Source organism: Aquarana catesbeiana, linkage group LG11 (genome assembly GCF_042186555.1).
Source record: "Aquarana catesbeiana isolate 2022-GZ linkage group LG11, ASM4218655v1, whole genome shotgun sequence".
Classification (NCBI taxonomy): Eukaryota; Metazoa; Chordata; class Amphibia; order Anura; family Ranidae; genus Aquarana; species Aquarana catesbeiana.
In genome coordinates, this window is record NC_133334.1 from 126,129,595 (window position 1) to 126,150,090 (window position 20,496).

A 20,496-nucleotide genomic window follows, 5' to 3' on the forward strand; every position below is an offset into this window, starting at 1 on the left:
TATATGTTGATACAACAACCTCTTCGCATTTGCATTTTTATCAAAAGGAACAAATGTTTTCAACATTTCTGTACAGATGGCATTCAACCATCTACACCCTGTTTAGTGTTCTTTTATTTTATATATGGAATGTTTTTGTTTTTTGTTTTTTTTTTAATAAATGTTGTCTATATGCTACAGTTGGCTTGATCATTTTATGTATTCCTACTTATTTTACTTCTTTGTAATGGCTATATGTTTAAGTGAAGTGACTAAACATTGTCATCTTGATTTTATACTTTCTTTCACCTAATCGAATTGTTATAGTGTGTCGGTTTATTCCAAAACCTGTTCTCATTCTTTTTAATCTTATATAAATACTTTCTTTCTATGCAGAAACAGCAGTGGTCTGATGAATGCTTTAAGGTACTCTGTGTATGTTTTTATAATTCTTTTATGCCATAATTTACAAACCTTTGAAGGTTTAAACTCACCCTTCAATCATGCTCTCACAAAAAATATATCCATTTTAACACATGACATCTCCCTCCAATTTTCTCATTGATGCTATCACTAAAATATTACCCACAGTACAACTTTTATTCCCAAATCTATTTTTATTTTTGTTATTTCTATCCACTTTGGACAGGGTTCTGATGTACAGTGCCTTGAAAAAGTATTCATACCCCTTGAAATTTTCCATATTTTGTCATGTTACAACCAAAAACTTAAATGTATTTTGATTTTATGTGATAGGCCAATACAGTGGCACAAATTTATAAATGTTTTTTAATTTTTTTTTTACAAATAAATATGTAAAAATGTTTCATGCATTTGTATTCAGACCCCTTAACTTTGATACCTCTAAGTAAAATCTAGTGGAACCAATTGCCTTCAGAAGTCACCTAATTGGTAAATAGAGTCCACCTGTGTGTAATTTAATCTCATTATAAATTCAGTTGTTCTGTGAAGCCCTCAGAGGTTTATGATGCTGTTAGTGAACAAACAGCATCATAAAGGCCAAGGAACACACCAGACAGGTCAGGGATAAAGTTGTGGAGAAGTTTAAAGCAGGGTTAGGTTATAAAAAATAACCCAAGCTTTGAACGTCTCACGGAGCACTGTTCAATCCATCATCTGAAAATAGAGTATGGCACAACTGCAAACCTACCAAGACATGACTGTCCACCTAAACTGACAGGCCGGGCATTAATCAGAGAAGCAGCCAAGAGGCCCATGGTAACTCTGGAGGAGCTGCAGAGATCCACAGCTCAGATGGGAGAATCTGTCTACAGGACAACTATTAGTCGTGCACTCCACAAATCTGGCCGTTATGGAAGAGTGGCAAGAAGAAAATCATTTTTGAAAGAAAGCCATAAGAAGTTCAGTTGGTGATAAGACATGTGGGGGACACAGCAAACATGTGTAAGAAGGTGCTCTGGTCTGATGAGTCCAAAATTTGGCCTAAAAGCAAAACGCTATGTGTGGCTGAAAACTAACACTGCACTTCACCTTAAACATACCATCACCACTGTGAAACATGGTGGTGGCAGCATCATGTTGTAAGGATGCTTTTCTATAGCAGGGACAGGGATGCTGGTCAGAGTTGATGGGTGGATGGATGGAGCCAAATACAGGGCAATCTTAGAAAAAAACCTGTTAGAGTCTGCAAAAAACTTGACACTGGGATGGAGGTTCACCTTCCAGCAGGACAACAACCCTAAACATACAGCCAGAGCTACAATGGAATGGTTTTTATTAAAGTATATTTATGTGTTAGAATGACCAAGTCAAAGCCCAGACCTAAATCCATTTGAGAATCTGTGGCAAGACTTGAAAACTTCTGTTCAGACGCTCTCCATCCAATCTGACAGAGCTTGAACTATTTTGCGAATAAGAATGGGCAAATATTCCACTCTCTAGATGTGCAAAGCTGGTAGACATACCCAAAAATATTTGCAGCTGTAATTGCAGCGAAAGGTGGTTCTACAAAGTATTGACTCAGGTGGGGCTGCATACAAATGCACACCACACTTTTCACATATTTATTTGTAAAACATTTTGAAAACAATTTATCATTTTCCTTCTACTTCACAATTATGTGCCACTTTGTGTTGGTCTATCACATAAAATCCCAATAAAATATGTTTACGTTTTTGGTTGTAACATGACTAAACATGGAAAATTTCAAGGGGTATAAATACTTTCTTAAGGCACTGTACAGACCTGCATGTGTTGCATGTCTTTTTATTGTAACTTTATACAGTGTTTCAAAAGATGTTGATGGAAATCAAATGAATTCAATAATAACAGTGATCTATCATTATTGTATTGTAGAAATTTCTTTAGAAAGCTGTATTTTAATCTAGTTGCCTAGAATGCTTACTGGTACAAATTAATATGTACATTTGCAACTATGGGTTAAAATACATAAAAATACACCAGTATATTTCAATGCACCAACAGTGCCATTCTGTCTTAGAGACCCCATTACCAGACCATTTCATTAAAAATCTTCCCAAAAGAATTTATGGACATTTAACATACATTATGCATGCTATTTGCCTGTAAAAGCTGCACTTTTGTAGACATCCATAAACTTTGAGACTGATGCTGGGTACTGCCATCTTGGATGCAATGTCAAAATCCCCAGCAGACCCTGAGTAGTCATTCAAGTTACACTCTAGAGTATAAGGCCCCATACACACTATTAGATTTTCTACTGATTTTTTGTCTTCAGATTTACCAAAACCATGTAGTGCAAGGGCCTGCCTGATTGCATACAAATTGAAACTCTTAAGGTTTGACCTCATATTATGTGGTTTTGGTAAATCAAGAAAAAAATCTGCAGAAAATCTAATAGTGTGTATGAGGTCTTACACTTGGCTTCTCTCACAGCTACATAAATAGTTATGTAGGTAAGTGAAGGGAAGGGCAGAGATGCTGGACAAGCACAGGTTAATTGGATACTTTTTGGATAGGGTTATGATAGAGAATTGACTTTTCGACGAATAGTCATATTTTTTAGCAAGGCCAAAGGCACATTGCAAGTGAATAAAAAAGCCTTGATGGAAAAGAAAAACACGGCAAGTGCACATTTGAATGTGCTTTAATTTTAATTTTTATAGTGTTGACAGAGTCTCTTTAAACGTGAGTATTTGTGTCTGGGTTTACTGTTCTTCCTGTTGGAAATATAACCTAGCTATAAAACCTTGGATTTATAAGTCCATGTACATAACCCTGAGAAGCAGCCCCATACAGTGTCCTTGTATGACAACCATCCATGGCTTGATGTGATGTAGGAGACAAGTTGAATAGCAACTGTCTATTTGACTAAATATCATGCTGTACAAAAGCATCTATAAGGGAAGTTGACAGAGTTCATTAATATTTTCACTTTCCTGCTGCTATTTATGGTTTACTTGGTTCAGTACTTTACTGAGTACACTAAAAAGGGTTAGTCCTATAATTTAAAAAACATTAAACAAATGTTAGGTTTACGTGACCTAAAGGACCTGTTTTTGAAAGATGTGTTAGCTTAGATGTAGTAGTCATTTAGCCTGTAAAGCTGACCACACACAGATTTAGTTTAATTGAAAATATGCACACTCAGCTGTATAGTAGGAAGACTTACCTAAACAATCTATCCTATTGGGAAAACTTTGACACTACACTGTTGGTAAATTGAAATCTAAGAAAATAAAAATGAAACAAATGCTTAATTTGGGTGGCTAGCATTAGCATATACAGTATTTAGAATGGTAAAGCAGTAACAGAGTAGGTAAAATGCAGCAACAGTTGGTGTACTTTACCGAGGGTGTTGCTAGGATTGTGCAAGATCCTGGGCATTCGAAAGAGAACAATAATGTGGTATCAGTAGCGTGCTGCGACAAATGATGGGTGTGGTTACATGCACTGGAAGTGGGAAGGGCTTTAACAGGCATGGTTAAATTGAACCTGAGTCGTATACACAGCACACCCATGCCACAGTCTCCATATATGCTTTTCTGCACACATAATATAGACAGGCAGCTAACATGTTGTGTTAGCCTACCTTGAAGAAGATCTTCATTATTCTAGTCAGGGAATACTGAGTAACCAGTAACTACTGAGACAATGAACACTTTATTTCAGAGTATGTAATTACAATATTCCAAAACAAAGTGTATATATCAGGAGTATATAATGTAAAATTCAGCATTCTAAATGCTGCAACCATAGGTATGTAACATACAACATGGTATAGTGGTCAGGAGTATATAATGTGCACTGAACCTTACATAGTTATGACCACTGCAGTCTGTTGTACCAATAATTGCATACTCTTAACTACTACAGTTGTATGCTGGGCTATACATTACATACTCCTAACCACTGCATTTATTACACTGGACTATACATTACACTGACCACGGCACTCTGTGATGTACATTACATAATCCTAACTACTGAGCTATTTTTACTGTGCTGTTCACTGTACAAATAAAGACTCCAGAGGTTAGAGATACTAAACACACCACTGACTTTTTAAGCAACACCCCCCCTCCAAGAAAAATGTGTTCCTAAATAAAAAATACATCCCAGAAGACTTGACTCTAATAAAAGCACCTCCTCATCCTCAAGCAAACCCTGCAACAAAAACTAGCCCTCAAGCAAAAAATTCTGTCTCCCCCAAATTTTTCTTCCTCCCCAATCAAACTCCCACAGGAAACCTATCCCCTTCCTTTAGCAAAACCATCCTTAAAAAATCCTCCCCCTATCCCCCCCCCTTTCCCGTCAAAACAACTGTGTACCTCTACACCCTCTTCCATTGGTTGTGTCTTGAGCCTCTACACCTAATTTTTTTTATTATTCACCTCTGTACCCTTCTCTCTTCTCCCATCAGTCAGCGCTGCCCCCCTCTTCTATTGACTGCCTACCCGCCACTGCACTCCTTGTTCACCTCTTGTGTCTGCACATATGATGTATGGCAGCAGACCTTGGTACCTGGGGCACCAAATAAGAGTAGTGGGGCATGTGGCCTAGGTGCCCAGCTCTAGTGGTGCTAATGCACTCTACTAACCTGTCAAACCTTTGGCAGGGGTCACTGTATCACTTGTGTGCTTTTTGCTTTTCATTTTTAATAAAAAAATGTTGCAGATAATGATGAAGTGAAACAAATTGTTCCTTATATTGGTATACATTTGAATTACTAAAAAAATGTGACTGGTATCTTCTTCAGTGAACTGTGAAAGGGATTATGGATTTAATATTTTGCACCTGTTTTGTTAAACATTTATAAGAACGAATACTTGTACAGCAAGTAAGGTCAATATGTTGGATTATGATTAAACTTTAAGATGTTGGGTGCAATAGATTGGATTGCTTAGCAGTAGAAAAGGATGTACAAAACCCATACACACAGGAAAAATGTGGTCATCATACAGTATGTTAAGATTTTCTACCATGCAACATTTTCTAAAATTGATTATTGCTCTAACTGGGCAGTTGCATAACTCCATACCTAATTAAAAGCGTGAGTAAATTAAATAGCCTAAGCTTCCATTGCCATATTATCAGATTTGAATAGCTTTATTGCTTTTAAAAAAGGAACATATTGCTTACACATTAGCTCTCTGGCTACACTTCAACTTGACTACCCCTAAGTATATACTGTAGCTCCCAACTTTCCCTCAGTTGGGAGGAACTGACCCCCTTTTAGAACGAAATCCCCCTGTCCTCTTTTTAGTCTAATGTATAGACCTTTTATAAATTTGTATTACCAAAAAGGTTGTACTGCAGTAGTGCTGAAAAAATGCAGATGTCTATTAACCAAATCCTTTTTTGCATTTCAATTGTTCCTGGTCCATACAACTGAAACAGGGTATAACCCTTTGCCTAAATAAAAGGTGTTTTTCTTATCTCAGAAAGTTGAAATGTGTTTTAAGTATGTGAAAGTCTTGTAGATCTATAATAAAAGCTTTGCTTTGTTTGTCTATCTCCATCACTCCATTTCTTTCTCCATCACTCCATCAGCTCATCCCCCACAGTTATTACCTTTTGTATCACTTGACCCTCACTTTTAGATTGATATCTCTAATGAGCATAGACCTGATTCCTCATGTTTTGTATTGTATTTTAACTGTACTGTCTGCCCTCATGTTGTAAAGTGCTGTGCAAACTGTTGGCGATGTATAATCCCGTATTATCATAATGATAATCATCATCATCCCTGTTCATTTCTCCTAGACCAGAGCTGATCTTTAAACAAGATAGTATCTACTTGCTGAAGCCTGTATCGGCTGAGCCATTTTATTTTTATTCAGGCAATGTCTGAATGATTAGAATTTTTTTTTTCTCCTGCTAAAGTCTTGCATATAACTGTCTGCATGAAGTTTTTTTATTTACTCCCATATTTCAGTGGGATCATCTGGGTAGAAATGATTGTGTCTGGGTTTGATTCACAAACATTTTTGTGAACTTTACTTGAAGTTTGAAACTTTTCAGCAAATCTGTTTGAAGTTTGTGGGGGTCAGTCTTATTATTCAGCTCTGTTCATTTATTGGGCTAATAAGCACACTATTTACAAACAATAGTCAAGGGCACTGCAAAATGAGATTTATGAATTACAAGGATTCACTACAAACCCGTGGCTGAGGTCAATTTGAAGCTCATCTCTCCCTCATCCTGCTTCAATATATTTTAACACATATAAGTTGGTCATATACTCTCTAAATCAGCTGATGTAATATTTTTACTCTACCATGGCTGGGGCCTAAGCCCATACTGAGAAAGCAGGAGAGTGTGACACCAAGCTGACATCCCTGATATAAAAAAAAAAAAAAAAAACGTTAATGCATGCGGAAAAACGAAAGCCTGATATACCCAGTCATACTGGAAAGACTCAATTCATTATGTTTAAAGACAACACAAACAATGCACGCACAAACTATATTTCTTATGCACCTGAAATATTTATTTAAATAATATTTCAAAGCTTTAATTACAGTGATAATAAAAACAAGTTAAAAAGCCACATAACAAGAATAAGTATTTATCCGTATTGTTAATGTGATATGTTCGATTTCATTAAGCAGTAATGGTGTAGCAAATGAGTCACAAATTACTGTTGCATCTGTTAGAAGACCATATTAGTGCCAAATAACTGCAAATGCAGCCATTGGGTTATGTTCATTAGCCAGTTGCTTCTGATCCTGGCCAATCTATCTACGGTGGATGGTAGTTGGAGTTTCTGTAGTGTGAAAAATTACATTGTCTTTAAGTATCACATGGATAAAAAAAAGTAAACTCCCATTATTCTGGCTCCTGTATAAATTGTGCTTTGCATCAAAAGTGATTATTTGAGCTTCAACAGTCTATCCGAATAGCATCATCTTATAGGGAATTACAGGGCTCATCACTCCTGACCTCTAATGACAGCTGACAGGTTGTATATGCAAGCAAAGAGTTTTCTGCTTTTTCTGCATATACTTTGTTCATATGTGGTTATTAATTTCTATCATCATTAACAGTTTGAAGGATGACAATGTACTGTACAGCTGCTAATGAGATCTTTCCAAAGAATATATTTCCCCATTAGCAAGCATGCAGTTGTCATTGTCTCCTGTTTTTAAATTGCATTGACATAAGAGTAACATTATTATTATTATTGTTTAATAAGAACTATAAATTTCAAGTTTTTTGAGTCTTACACTGTGAAAGGATGCTTTTTAGACCATATGCTATTTGCATCAGTAATGAACGTGTGGTAAGCATTTACATTTAAATTAAAAACAAAAACAAGAAGATATTAGTTATTTTTTTATATATTTTTTTGTCACAAGGATAGAATGTTCGATTATCACATGTCTGCATATACAGTGGCATGGCAAAAGGTATTAGACACATTTTGATATGTTAAATGAACAGTCAATTTCAGCAGGTAATACAAAATGCATATCAGTTAAACTCAATAAAGAAAGAAATGCTGTATATTTTATAAAATACACTAGGTGTGTGATTGACTACCTTGTGATTTAATTTTTTCAGCGAATATAAAAATGAAAGCAATATGGGGAAAACTAGCAAGGGAGTGTTGCATCTCCTGATGGAGTGAGTTTGCTCTTTTAATAGAAATCTATAACGTAGTATAATAAAAAGGTTAGGTGAGTAGTATGCGCCTATAGATTAAAAGAGGGAAAGAAGAGAAAGTAGAGCCTTGGAGCAATGTGAAAAAGGGAGAGCATGAGGCAGGTAGATCTGGGGGGGGGGGGGGGTGTTAGTGGTAGGGGAACTCTCCATGATGTTGTAACATTTATTGGAGAAAAATAGACACAAAATTGTTTTGTTTTTTTGGACATATAATTCAATGGCCAACTAGAAATGCAAGGTATCAGAATAAAGAAATGTATTCCAAAAGAACCACTTGCGGCGGACAGCCCTCAACTCTTGTAGTCAAGTCTGTTTGACCTCATTGATTCAGGTGAACCAATGTGACAGTTGTGGAGGGTCCTGCCAATGCCATTTCACTGAGATGCAAGCTATGTATTTTTGTATTGACTAAAGTACAGATCAGTGAATGCTTGTATGTTCTTTTTGGTATGATGGTATGATGCAGCAGGAAGAAGGCAGGTTTCCGACTGACCATAAATTTGTGAATTTTTGTGTTATATCAGTGACTTTCATCCAGAACTCAGTCATGGGCACAGAAAATATGCAGGCTGATCCCCTCACCTTATTCACAATGCCTTAATTGGTAGTATAGATGAAGATATATATGGCGTAAAAGTCTAAAAATTCTTTACCACCTTGTCATTCATTTATAATTTGTATCTTGGTAGTTCGTATTGGGGGAGGTAGACTACACAAAATTATTAATTCAAGCTTTAAGTTGGTTTAGGATCTTCCCTGACAAGTAGAGCGTATATTCTAGATGTCTGATGGGTTCCTTCCAAGATCACAAAGAATCAAAGCATGTTAGAGATCGTGAACAAGTCTTGGGGGGGAGGGGGAATAGATAGAAAGTGATGGAACTGAAGCAGTCTCCAGAACCCTAGGAAAGAAAAAGGTATGGTGCAGTTCCCACCAGCAAGGACCATGAAGATTGATTTCTGAAGTGCATCATTTCAAATTTTCCTGCCCGTATCCATTTTTGAAAACCTTGATCTTTTATGCCTGGTGGAAATTAGGGGTTTATCCACCACTGGATATAGCAGAGATAGAGCTGCAGTGATCTGTGGAAGTTCAGCTAGTTTTATGTATAAAGAGTGAGGCCCAAAGTGGGAGGTTCTGCATGGGCTTGTGAAACTTCGAAGAGCTCCAGGGGAGGCTGCCCAGGGGGATGTGGGTGTTGATTTTGTTAAATCTGTATCAATTGGTTCCAAGTAGCATGAAGACGCCGTTCTATTATCCTCCCAAAGTTACCCTCCTAGTAATAAATCCCTTTGTCTGAGGCACCCAAACTGCTCATGTTCTTAGGTTTTCTAAAAACATTATACCTGATTCTCACAGGTTAACCCGTCAATATAAATTTGATGGCCTGTAGTAACTACAGAATACTCAACTTTATCAGGTTGCACCTGCCAAACCAAGAACACGTACCCATTTTCCATTGTTCAAGGTCAGTTGATTTTTTGTATTAGCCGAAGTGAGTTTAAGGCATACAATTTGGAGAAGTTGTTCAGGATGTCGGTATCAAAATATTTAAAAGTAGTATTTGACCAGCAAAATGGGAAATTATTTTTAATAGTTGTAAGATCACAACTCGGGACATTCACATTAAAGGCCTCTGAATTTTGGAGGTTAACCTTAAAATTTGATATAGCCCCAAATTCTTTAATTAAACTTGGTAGGGGGATGATGAGGTTTGTAAGTAAGAAGAAAAGATCAGCAAAGGATGCAATCTTAAAACTCCTGCCAGCATGACTTACTCCAGATATTTTGGGATTGTCTCTTATTTTGCTTAAAAGTGGCTCCAGGGATATGATGAAAATCAAGGGGGATAGTTGGCACTTTCCTAGTGCCATTGCTAATCACAAAGGCAAAGATCATGTTACATTGGTTTTGACTTTGGCCAAGGGATGGTATGTAATGCTACTATGTTTTGCTGTGTTCCAACTCGCATGCCTATAAATTGTAGGGCTTCAGCCATCAGGTCCTAATCAACTCTGCCAAAGACTTTCCCTGTGTCTGTAGACAGTAGGATCATTGAGCTTTTGCCTGAGCCAGGAGTATTAGATCAGCTGCTTTAGAGAGTTTGGGGTCTTTGTGGGCTCCAGCTGACTTTTTTCCTCAAAAGTTCGACGGACCTAGAAATGAAATATGTTTCAAATCTTTTCGACGGACTTGAGTCCGGTCGAAAAGTCTGCTCGTCTGTATGCTAGTCTGACGGACAAAAAACGACGCTAGGGCAGCTATTGGCTACTGGCTATGAACTTCCTTGGTTTAGTCCGGTCGTACGTCATCACGTACAAATCCATTGGACTTTGGTTGATCGTGTGAAGGCAAGTCCGTTCATTCGGAAAGTCCGTCGTAAAGTCCGTCAAAGTCCGCAGGACAAAGTCTGCCGTAAAGTCCGCTCGTGTGTACGTGGCATTAGGGTAAACATAAACATTTGGGAGAATAATTTACCCTTGACATACAGCAGCCTATCGTCTTCATTTCATACTTCAGTCATCTACCATCCTACATTTTTTATAGAGGGATACTTCCGTCCCTTGACTTTGCGTCTGAGGAGGCCCCTGTGATAAGGTGTCAGATAGTGTCTGTTAGTCTAGGGTGGTTCTCCCTCCAAAAGTGGGTCTAATGTATAAGGACAACCTGACATCTCATCCCGTGGAGGGCTTGAATAAGCATGTTTCACTTCTATGTTTTTTAAGCCCTTTACACTGAAAGAAACAAGTTTTAGTCTCCGACATCATGCAAGGAAGGGGGGTGAGGGAGAGAGAAGTGCGCATGTGGGAGTGGAGAGGTAGAAAGGGAAGCTCTAAGGGGGTATGAGTCCGAAAGAGAAGAGAAGGCAATTAGAAATGGATACATGAGAAGTGGTGGTGTATTTCAAATCAAGTGGGGGTGTCCACACAAACTCAGGAAAGCACCCTGCAGACACATTGAAAATAAGGGGAAAAAAGTAAATAACCTTCAATTTTCTTGATTTTCACCACCAAACTAATGTGTGAACACTCGTGTCCCTTATTTCTGGTAAATATCCAGGTAAGGGATTCCCTTTTGTAGAGGTAGAGGAGGAGGTAGAAACACTGGAAGTTTGAGGTGAGAGATCCCAGGTTAATACCTTAACTATTAAAAACCCTGTTAGAGATGAATGGCATACTAAAAGCAGGGCTTTTTTTCAGGGGGAACTTGGTGGAACTCAGTTCCACCACCTCTGGCTCAGACCCTTTGGTGCCTGCTCACCACAATCACTTGTAAACACAGAAGTCTGGTTTCTGTATTTATGTGACAGCTCTGCACTCTGTATGTAATGCAATCCTGGTATTTAATGCCCCTTTAAGACCCTCCTACTGTTTTCGTGAAATTTGACTGACCACACCCACTATTTGATGTGATTTGGAGGGTGTGTTTAGGGGGAGGGGTTTTGTGGGGCCGTGGTTAAGTTCCAGCACCTATTGTTTGAGAAAAAAAGCCCTGACTAAAAGTAAATATGGTGTACAAAGCAAGATACAATGGTTTTTGAGGTTGTTTCCGCTAACAATAACACTAAACCAACTGACAGGTAAACACATGGTAGTATGTCAAATTAATAGGGTTACACTGTATATGAATGCGCTGTATGGCATTAAAGTAATCTTAATTACAAGTAAACATGAAGGGCTAGAATAATTTTAGTAGCTGAGTTCTGCAGCATTCTGCATGGTATCCTGAGAGTAAATATATGGACTTGTAGTTAATGCTAAATTACATATTACAGGATTGAAATTAGTATCTTTCATCAAGACATAGAGGAAAATTGTACTGTGGATCATAAAGTGGTGTCCAGTCATTGTTCTGGAAGATTCAGATGAACTGGGGCTGCATCCCATTGCATATGTCTGCTATGAGATCTGCAAGGTCTTAAAGGTCTTCAAGGAAGTGGCCTCTGTGTGGTTTGAACATCTGCCTGCATGTCAAGCCAGTCAGGAAGTATCTCTAAGAAAAAAACAGTTCTTGTGCTTGTGTGGGTGAATGCAGAGGGAAAACGGTGTCCTTTTTATAGGGTACTACTTCCTGAAGGCATTCCAGTGGAGGGATCAGTATTCTCTTTTTTGTAAGGTTGTGCAAGCTAAATCTGGGAGGATTTGAATAGTGGCTCCATCAAAGTCAAATTGGCCTTTGAGATATGCTTATCTCATTATTTCCTAATGGAATAAAAATGTATGTGACAAAGAATGTCTCTAGGATTATTGGTATCTGGGCTCCTGGGTCCCGAAGCACAGTGGACACGGTCCAGTTCAATATGATCTGTTGTGGATCTTTCCAGCAGGTGATTCAGAAAGCCAGAGTAGTGATTTTCAGATTGTCAGCCCTAATTGCTTCAGAGACGCCCTGAATCCAAACATTATTGCATCAATTTCTAATTTCTCCATCTTAAATCAGCAAAATGTTTGTTGCAATCTGTATGTATGTGTAGCCTGTGCCTCTTCCAATGCTTGTACTCTGAATTTAGGTATCTGCCTTGCAAATTTCAGAGCTTCTACTCTGCCAGTGATTTTCCCCACATTTTGTCAAATCTCCAACAATTATTCCCTCCATGCGAGTGGCAAACCCTCTAATTCAGCTTTAATGTTCCCTTTAGTAAGGATTGAGTGCATCAGCGCTGCCATGCTTTTTTGTAAACTGATCTGATCAGATGTCTGTGTACTGTCTGAGCCAGCAAGGGATGTGGCTGATAAAAGTGAGTCAACAGGCATAGGAGATTTGGAGCTCTGTGGATATGCAGAGAGTGTAGTGGTAAGTGTGCTGCCTGCATCAGGTCCTTGTGCAGCCTTGCGCAGCAGCTTCTCATTCTGACAGGCAGCAGCTGTTACCATACCAGGCAGGGCCGGTACAAGGAAGGGGCAGATGCCCTGGGTGGTACAATTTGTGGGAGGGAGGGGGGCGCAGGTGAAGTGCTGGCAGTGTGCTTCACAGTACACACTAGCTGGCGCCCCTCGCTGTACTGTAATTGTCTGTACCTTACTGCTGTAATGTGCCAAGGGCGCTCCTGCACCTGGCACAAGCCTACACTGTCCGCACCAGCTATCCTGTCAGAGCTGCCCCTTCACTCCCCCTATGAAGGTGCTTTGTAGTCCCAGCGGCGTGACGTCACAGCCGGAGGCTGTATAGGAGGAGAGCGGAGAGCTGCTGCCGAAGCTGCAGGTGGAGCCTCAGAGGAGGAACCAGCAGTTCAGAAAAAACGTGTGTATCGCCAGCCTTCTCCTCTCCGACCTGTCAGGTAACACATAGCCAGTAGAGGAAGTTTTCTGCAGAGCTCACTTCCTCTACTGGCTTTTCTGTGTTAGCTCTGGGCACTCACTGCTGCTGCCCTCTAGCCCTTGTGCATGCTTCTGCCACCAACACTGTAAGCCACAGCTGCAGTGACTCCAGAGGCAGCTTGTCCCCGCTTGCTGCTGCTACTGAGACATTGTAGCACAGAGCCAAGGAGCTCTGAAACTCCTCATCGGCTCTGTGCTACAGCAGGTGGAGCTCTCTGTACTCTGAATAAAAAAAAAAAAAAAGCCTGCACATACCATAGAGACTGGTGGCTGTCGGAAGAGGTGAGGGATTGCCAAAGACTGAAGTTGGGCAGAGAGGACAGGAGTGCACTGTAAAGTTGTGGGGGATGGGGGAATATGTGCTGAGAGAGGAGGTAGCAATTTGTGCAGAGGGAACAATGAAATCGGGGGTTAGCAGAGAGGAGATCTGGAGGGGATTTGTAGAGAAAGGAGAGCTAGAGGGATGTGTGCAGAAAGGAGATCTAGGGGATGTGTGCAGAGAGGAGATCTGGGGGGATTTGTAGAGAAAGGAGACCTGCAGGCATGTGTGCAGAAAGGAGATCTGGGGGATGTGTGCCGAGAGGAGATCTGGGGGGATTTGTACAGAAAGGAGAGCTGGAGGGATGTGTGCAGAGAGGCGATCTGGGGGGATTTGTAAAGAAAGGAGAGCTGGAGGGATGTGTGCAGAGAGGGATCTGAGGGGATTTGTAAAGAAAGGAGAGCTGGAGGGATGTGTGCAGAGAGGGATCTGAGGGGATTTGTAAAGAAAGGAGAGCTGGAGGGATGTGTGCAGAGAGGAGATCTGGGGGGAATTGTAGAGAAAAGAGAGCTGTAGGGATGTGTGCAGAGAGGGATCTGGGGGGATTTGTAAATAAAGGACAGCTCGAGGGATGTGTGCAGAGAGGGATCTGGGGGGATCTGTACAGAAAGGAGAGCTGGAGGGATGTGTGCAGAGAGGAGATCTGGGGGGATTTGTACAGAAAGGAGAGCTGGAGGGATGTGTGAATAGAGGGATCTGGGGGGACTTGTACAGAAAGGAGAGCTGGAGGGATGTGTACAGAGGAGATCTGGGGGGATTTGTAAAGAAAGGAGAGCTGGAGGGAATGTGTGCAAAGAGGGATCTGGGGGATTTGTACAGAAAGGAGAGCTGGAGGGATGTGTGCAGAGAGGATATCTGGGGGGGATTTGTAGAGAAAGGAGAGCTGGAGGGAATGTGTGCAGAGAGGGATCTGGGGGGATTTGTAAAGAAAGGAGAGCTGGAGGGATGTGTGCAGAGAGGAGATCTGGGGGGATTTGTAGAGAAAAGTGAGCTGTAGGGATGTGTGCAGAGAGGGATCTGGGGGGATTTGTAGAGAAAAGAGAGCTGTAGGGATGTGTGCAGAGAGGGATCTGGGGGGATTTGTAAAGAAAGGAGAGCTGGAGGGATGTGTGCAGAGAGGAGATCTGGGGGGATTTGTAGAAAAAAGAGAGCTGTAGGGATGTGTGCAGAGAGGGATCTGGGGGGATTTGTACAGAAAGGAGAGCTGGAGGGATGTGTGAATAGAGGGATCTGGGGGGATTTGTACAGAAAGGAGAGCTGGAGGGAATGTGTGCAGAGAGGAGATCTGGGGAGATTTGTAAAGAAAGGAGAGCTGGAGGGATGTGTGCAGAGAGGGATCTGGGGGGATTTGTACAGAAAGGAGAGCTGGAGGGATGTGTGCAGAGAGGAGATCTGGGGGGATTTGTACAGAAAGGAGAGCTGGAGGGATGTGTGAATAGAGGGATCTGGGGGGATTTGTACAGAAAGGAGAGCTGGAGGGAATGTGGGCAAGAATACCTGCGGAAATCCCCAGAGAGTCACAGATAGTCTGAACAGTGATAATAATTGGGGGGGGGCGCAGTTTGCCATCTTCGCCCTGGGCACCAAATGACCTTGTCCCGGCACTGATACCAGGAGATTTCTCTCGGTGCTGGTGTCAAATAGTGTTGCAGGTTGGATGCCTTTGCCGTGGGAGTTATCCCTGTGTTTTCTTCTGCTTGGTAGGTGGCATCACAGGGTGCAAGTCTGCTGCTGATCACTATCTGAAGTCCGGGAGTAGCAGAGCTCAGGGATAATGCGCCTTCACTTGTGCATTTCCAGCCATGCTCCCAAATTTGTTTTTCTTTTTTTTGTATTAGTACAAAGCACAGCATTTACATTCAATGAGATGGATCCTTTGTGCTGGTGGCTGCCATCTCCGGTGAAAATATCTGTCCTATGCCCCTCCATACCCCCAATGAGAAATCTTCTAGTACTGAGGGGATTAATACAGCCACTGGACCTGTCATCAGCATTTGTCAAGAGTGGCTATGTCCACCCTTTCCAACCCCCCCAATTATAGTAGCTATACTACATTCATCAATTGGAAACATTCGGAGTGGAGAAGGCAGATCTTTCTTTTAATCATCCTCCCATCCTCCATTCATAGAACACTTTTCATTGCTTTACATTCTAGTATACTAAAATTCTCTTTTCCGTGCAGTGCGTTGTGGCATGTTCAGCCACCCCAATGCTGATATTGGCATATTCGTACAAAGATGGACAAACGCCCTTCAGAGATGCCCAAACCAATGTCCATCATAAACAAAATATTGTGCTGCTAAGGGCTTTATCAAATCACCTAAAGCCTCGTACACACAATCAGATTTTCGGACGAACGTTCATCCGTTTTTTGTTGGATGCTATTCGATAGTGAAGAGTAGGGATGAGCCGAACACCCCCCTGTTCGGTTCACACCAGAACATGCGAACAGGAAAAAAGTTCGTTCGAACATGCGAACACCGTTAAAGTCTATGGGACACGAACATGAATAATCAAAAGTGCTAATTTTAAAGGCTTATATGCAAGTTATTGTCATAAAAAGTGTTTGGGGACCTGGGTCCTGCCCCAGGGGACATGGATCAATGCAAAAAAAAGTTTTAAAAACGGCCGTTTTTTCAGGAGCAGTGATTTTAATAATGCTTAAAGTCAAACAATAAAAGTGTAATATCCCTTTAAATTTCGTAACTGGGGGGTGTCTATAGTATGCCTGTAAAGGGGCGCATGTTTCCTGTGTTTAGAACAGTCTGACAGCAAAATGACATTTTGAAGGAAAAAACTCATTTAAAACTACCCGCGGCTATTGCATTGCCGACAATACACATAGAAGTTCATTGATAAAAACGGCATGGGAATTCCCCAAAGGGGAACCCCGAACCAAAATTTAAAAAAAAAATGACGTGGGAGTCCTCCTAAATTCCATACCAGGCCCTTCAGGTCTGGTATGGATATTAAGGGGAACCCCGGCCAAAATAAAAAAAAAAAATGACGTGGGGTTCCCCCTAAATTCCATACCAGACCCTTCAGGTCTGGTATGGATTTTAAGGGGAACCCCGCGCCAAAAAAAAAAAAAAAAAAACGGCGTGGGGTCCCCCCAAAAATCCATACCAGACCCTTATCCGAGCATGCAACCTGGCAGGCCGCAGGAAAAGAGGGGGGGACGAGAGTGCGGCCCCCCCTCCCTCCTGAACCATACCAGGCCACATGCCCTCAACATTGGGAGGGTGCTTTGGGGTAGCCCCCCAAAACACCTTGTCCCCATGTTGATGAGGACAAGGGCCTCATCCCCACAACCCTGGCCGGTGGTTGTGGGGGTCTGCGGGCGGGGGGCTTATCGGAATCTGGAAGCCCCCTTTAACAAGGTGACCCCCAGATCCCGGCCCCCCCCCCTGTGTGAAATGGTAAGGGGGTACATAAGTACCCCTACCATTTCACGAAAAAAGTGTCAAAAATGTTAAAAATGACAAGAGACAGTTTTTGACAATTCCTTTATTTAAATGCTTCTTCTTTCTTCTATCTTCCTTCATCTTCTGGTTCTTCTGGCTCTTCTGGTTCTTCCTCCGGCGTTCTCGTCCAGCATCTCCTCCGCGGCGTCTTCTGTCTTCTTCTCCTCGGGCCGCTCCGCACCCATGGCATGGGGGGGAGGCTCCCGCTCTTCTCTTCTTCTCTTCTTCTTTTCTTCTCTTCTTCTCTTCTTCATTTTCTTCTCCGGGCCGCTCCGCAATCCATGCTGGCATGGAGGGAGGCTCCCGCTGTGTGACGGCGCTCCTCGTCTGACAGTTCTTAAATAACGGGGGGGGCGGGGCCACCCGGTGACCCCGCCCCCCTCTGATGCACGGTGACTTGACGGGACTTCCCTGTGGCATTCCCCGTGACGTCACAGGGAAGTCCCGTCAAGTCACCGTGCGTCAGAGGGGGGCGGGGTCACCGGGTGGCCCCGCCCCCCCGTTATTTAAGAACTGTCAGACGAGGAGCGCCGTCACACAGCGGGAGCCTCCCTCCATGCCAGCATGGATTGCGGAGCGGCCCGGAGAAGAAAATGAAGAAGAGAAGAAGAGAAGAAAAGAAGAAGAGAAGAGCGGGAGCCTCCCCCCCATGCCATGGGTGCGGAGCGGCCCGAGGAGAAGAAGATAGAAGACGCCGCGGAGGAGATGCTGGACGAGAACGCCGGAGGAAGAACCAGAAGAGCCAGAAGAACCAGAAGAACCAGAAGATGAAGGAAGATAGAAGAAAGAAGAAGCATTTAAATAAAGGAATTGTCAAAAACTGTCTCTTGTCATTTTTAACATTTTTGACACTTTTTTCGTGAAATGGTAGGGGTACTTATGTACCCCCTTACCATTTCACACAGGGGGGGGGCTGGGATCTGGGGGTCACCTTGTTAAAGGGGGCTTCCAGATTCCGATAAGCCCCCCGCCCGCAGACCCCCACAACCACCGGCCAGGGTTGTGGGGATGAGGCCCTTGTCCTCATCAACATGGGGACAAGGTGTTTTGGGGGGCTACCCCAAAGCACCCTCCCAATGTTGAGGGCATGTGGCCTGGTACGGTTCAGGAGGGAGGGGGGGCCGCACTCTCGTCCCCCCCTCTTTTCCTGCGGCCTGCCAGGTTGCGTGCTCGGATAAGGGTCTGGTATGGATTCTTGGGGGGACCCCACGCCGTTTTTTTTTTTTTTTTGGCGCGGGGTTCCCCTTAAAATCCATACCAGACCTGAAGGGTCTGGTATGGAATTTAGGGGGAACCCCACGTCATTTTTTTTTTTAAATTTTGGCCGGGGTTCCCCTTAATATCCATACCAGACCTGAAGGGCCTGGTATGGAATTTAGGGGGACTCCCACGTCATTTTTTTTTTTTAATTTTGGTTCGGGGTTCCCCTTTGGGGAATTCCCATGCCGTTTTTATCAATGAACTTCTATGTGTATTGTCGGCAATGCAATAGCCGCGGGTAGTTTTAAATGAGTTTTTTCCTTCAAAATGTCATTTTGCTGTCAGACTGTTCTAAACACAGGAAACATGCGCCCCTTTACAGGCACACTATAGACACCCCCCAGGTACGAAATTTAAAGGGATATTACACTTTTATTGATTGACTTTAAGCATTATTAAAATCACTGCTCCTGAAAAAACGGCCGTTTTTAAAACTTTTTTTTTCATTGATCCATGTCCCCTGGGGCAGGACCTAGGTCCCCAAACACTTTTTATGACAATAACTTGCATATTAGCCTTTAAAATTAGCACTTTTGATTTCTCCCATAGACTTTTAAAGGGTGTTCCGCAGCATTCGAATTTGCCGCGAACACCCCAAATTGTTCGCTGTTCGGTGAACTTGCGAACAGCCAATGTTCGAGTCGAACATGAGTTCGACTCGAACTCGAAGCTCATCCCTAGTGAAGAGGTTACTTACCATACAAAAATTCTCATATGACAGAATTCAACTTCAGAAGTCACGTAAAAACCTTACTAATTAAACAAGAATCAGACGTGTTCACATACAAATAAAATTTTAAAGTCTGCACATTCAGTTTTTGTCGTGCGAAATATCGGAATCATCTGTCGAAAGCACCATACTAACGATCCGGACAAAATTTAACTTCCGTTTTTTTTTATCGTGTGTACGGGCCTACATAATAGTTGGTAAATGCAGCCCCTTGCAGTAATTGAAAGCAGAAGATTCTCTCTGTATACCAAATAATTTTACCAAGGCTAGCTTTCACCTTTTAAAAGTCATCTTTCATTTATTGAGACTTATCTATGATTACAGATATTTATGGCTATACTTTCTACATGTATATGCAATGTTATTGTTTATATTTACTCATAAAAGAAAATTGAATATTAGCTCCTCCTGTGACCTTTTGTCTATTTACATAAAGCCTTGTCAGTGTTCTTTTGATACACAATATATATTTTCTTGATAAATCCAGTTATGATTCTTTTGGTTACTATGACTATAATACAAAATGTACAAGGTGTGTGGATATACTGCATTACAAACCTTTTGAAAGATGACCTTTTAAGATTAAGAATGTAAAAATACAACAAATTTCAGCGTGTAAGCATGAAAAAAATATCCTGCGGCAGCCAAGCCGCTGTGTTTTACCTCTTTATAACATATCCAGTGTTTAAACACTGTTACTTGAAAGCCTGGCATTCTTATCATGATCACTGCTTGAGAATTATTTTACGCTGAATAATAACAGTCAATGTTCCATTGCAATAGAAATATAGACAACAATTCAACAGTCCACATTTTCTTGCTTGCACAAATCAAAGTAAACGACTGTGTTTGGGCAGATTAAACTGCGGTGTGCAGTACACAATTGTCTGAATTTATGGTGCATGAGTATTGCATAATGCAAGCTATATTTTATTGTGGCTAGGTATCAATAAATAGGCAATTTGATATGCACTAAGCCTAATGTATCTGTTGCTCAAACAAACAAAGACAGATGTTGCTAATTAAGTACACATTAAAACACTGTTAATACTGGTACACTATTACAACCATGTGATAATTGCATTTAAATCTTTAATCAGACTGATCTGTTTTTGCAAGGTTTTCAATATTTAAGAAACAGAGGGTTGTTTTTTTAAACAACTGTTGGAGTGTAAAGATTTTTGTTTGATATAAAATAAATTAATATTTGGAACATGTTTGTTTTTAGTATTTTCAGTATTCTATTACATTACCTATGAAAGGGTTTCAGTGCTAGCAATTTGAATCAGAAATGCT

The 20,496-nt window shown here is 41.3% G+C and overlaps 1 protein-coding gene across 4 annotated transcripts in view; it reads left to right on the top strand.

Moving 5' to 3' along the window:
• Window positions 1-20,496, top strand: part of TOX3 (TOX high mobility group box family member 3) — a 287,385-nt gene that overhangs the window by 203,546 nt on the left and 63,343 nt on the right. For 2 of the 4 annotated variants that reach the window (XM_073604971.1, XM_073604974.1), the window contains one exon: window positions 376-405. The exons of the other annotated variants lie outside the window; for them this stretch is intronic. In XM_073604971.1, the coding sequence (XP_073461072.1) occupies window positions 376-405 (30 nt within the window). The remainder of the gene's footprint in view (window positions 1-375; window positions 406-20,496) is intronic. 4 annotated transcript variants of the gene reach the window in all.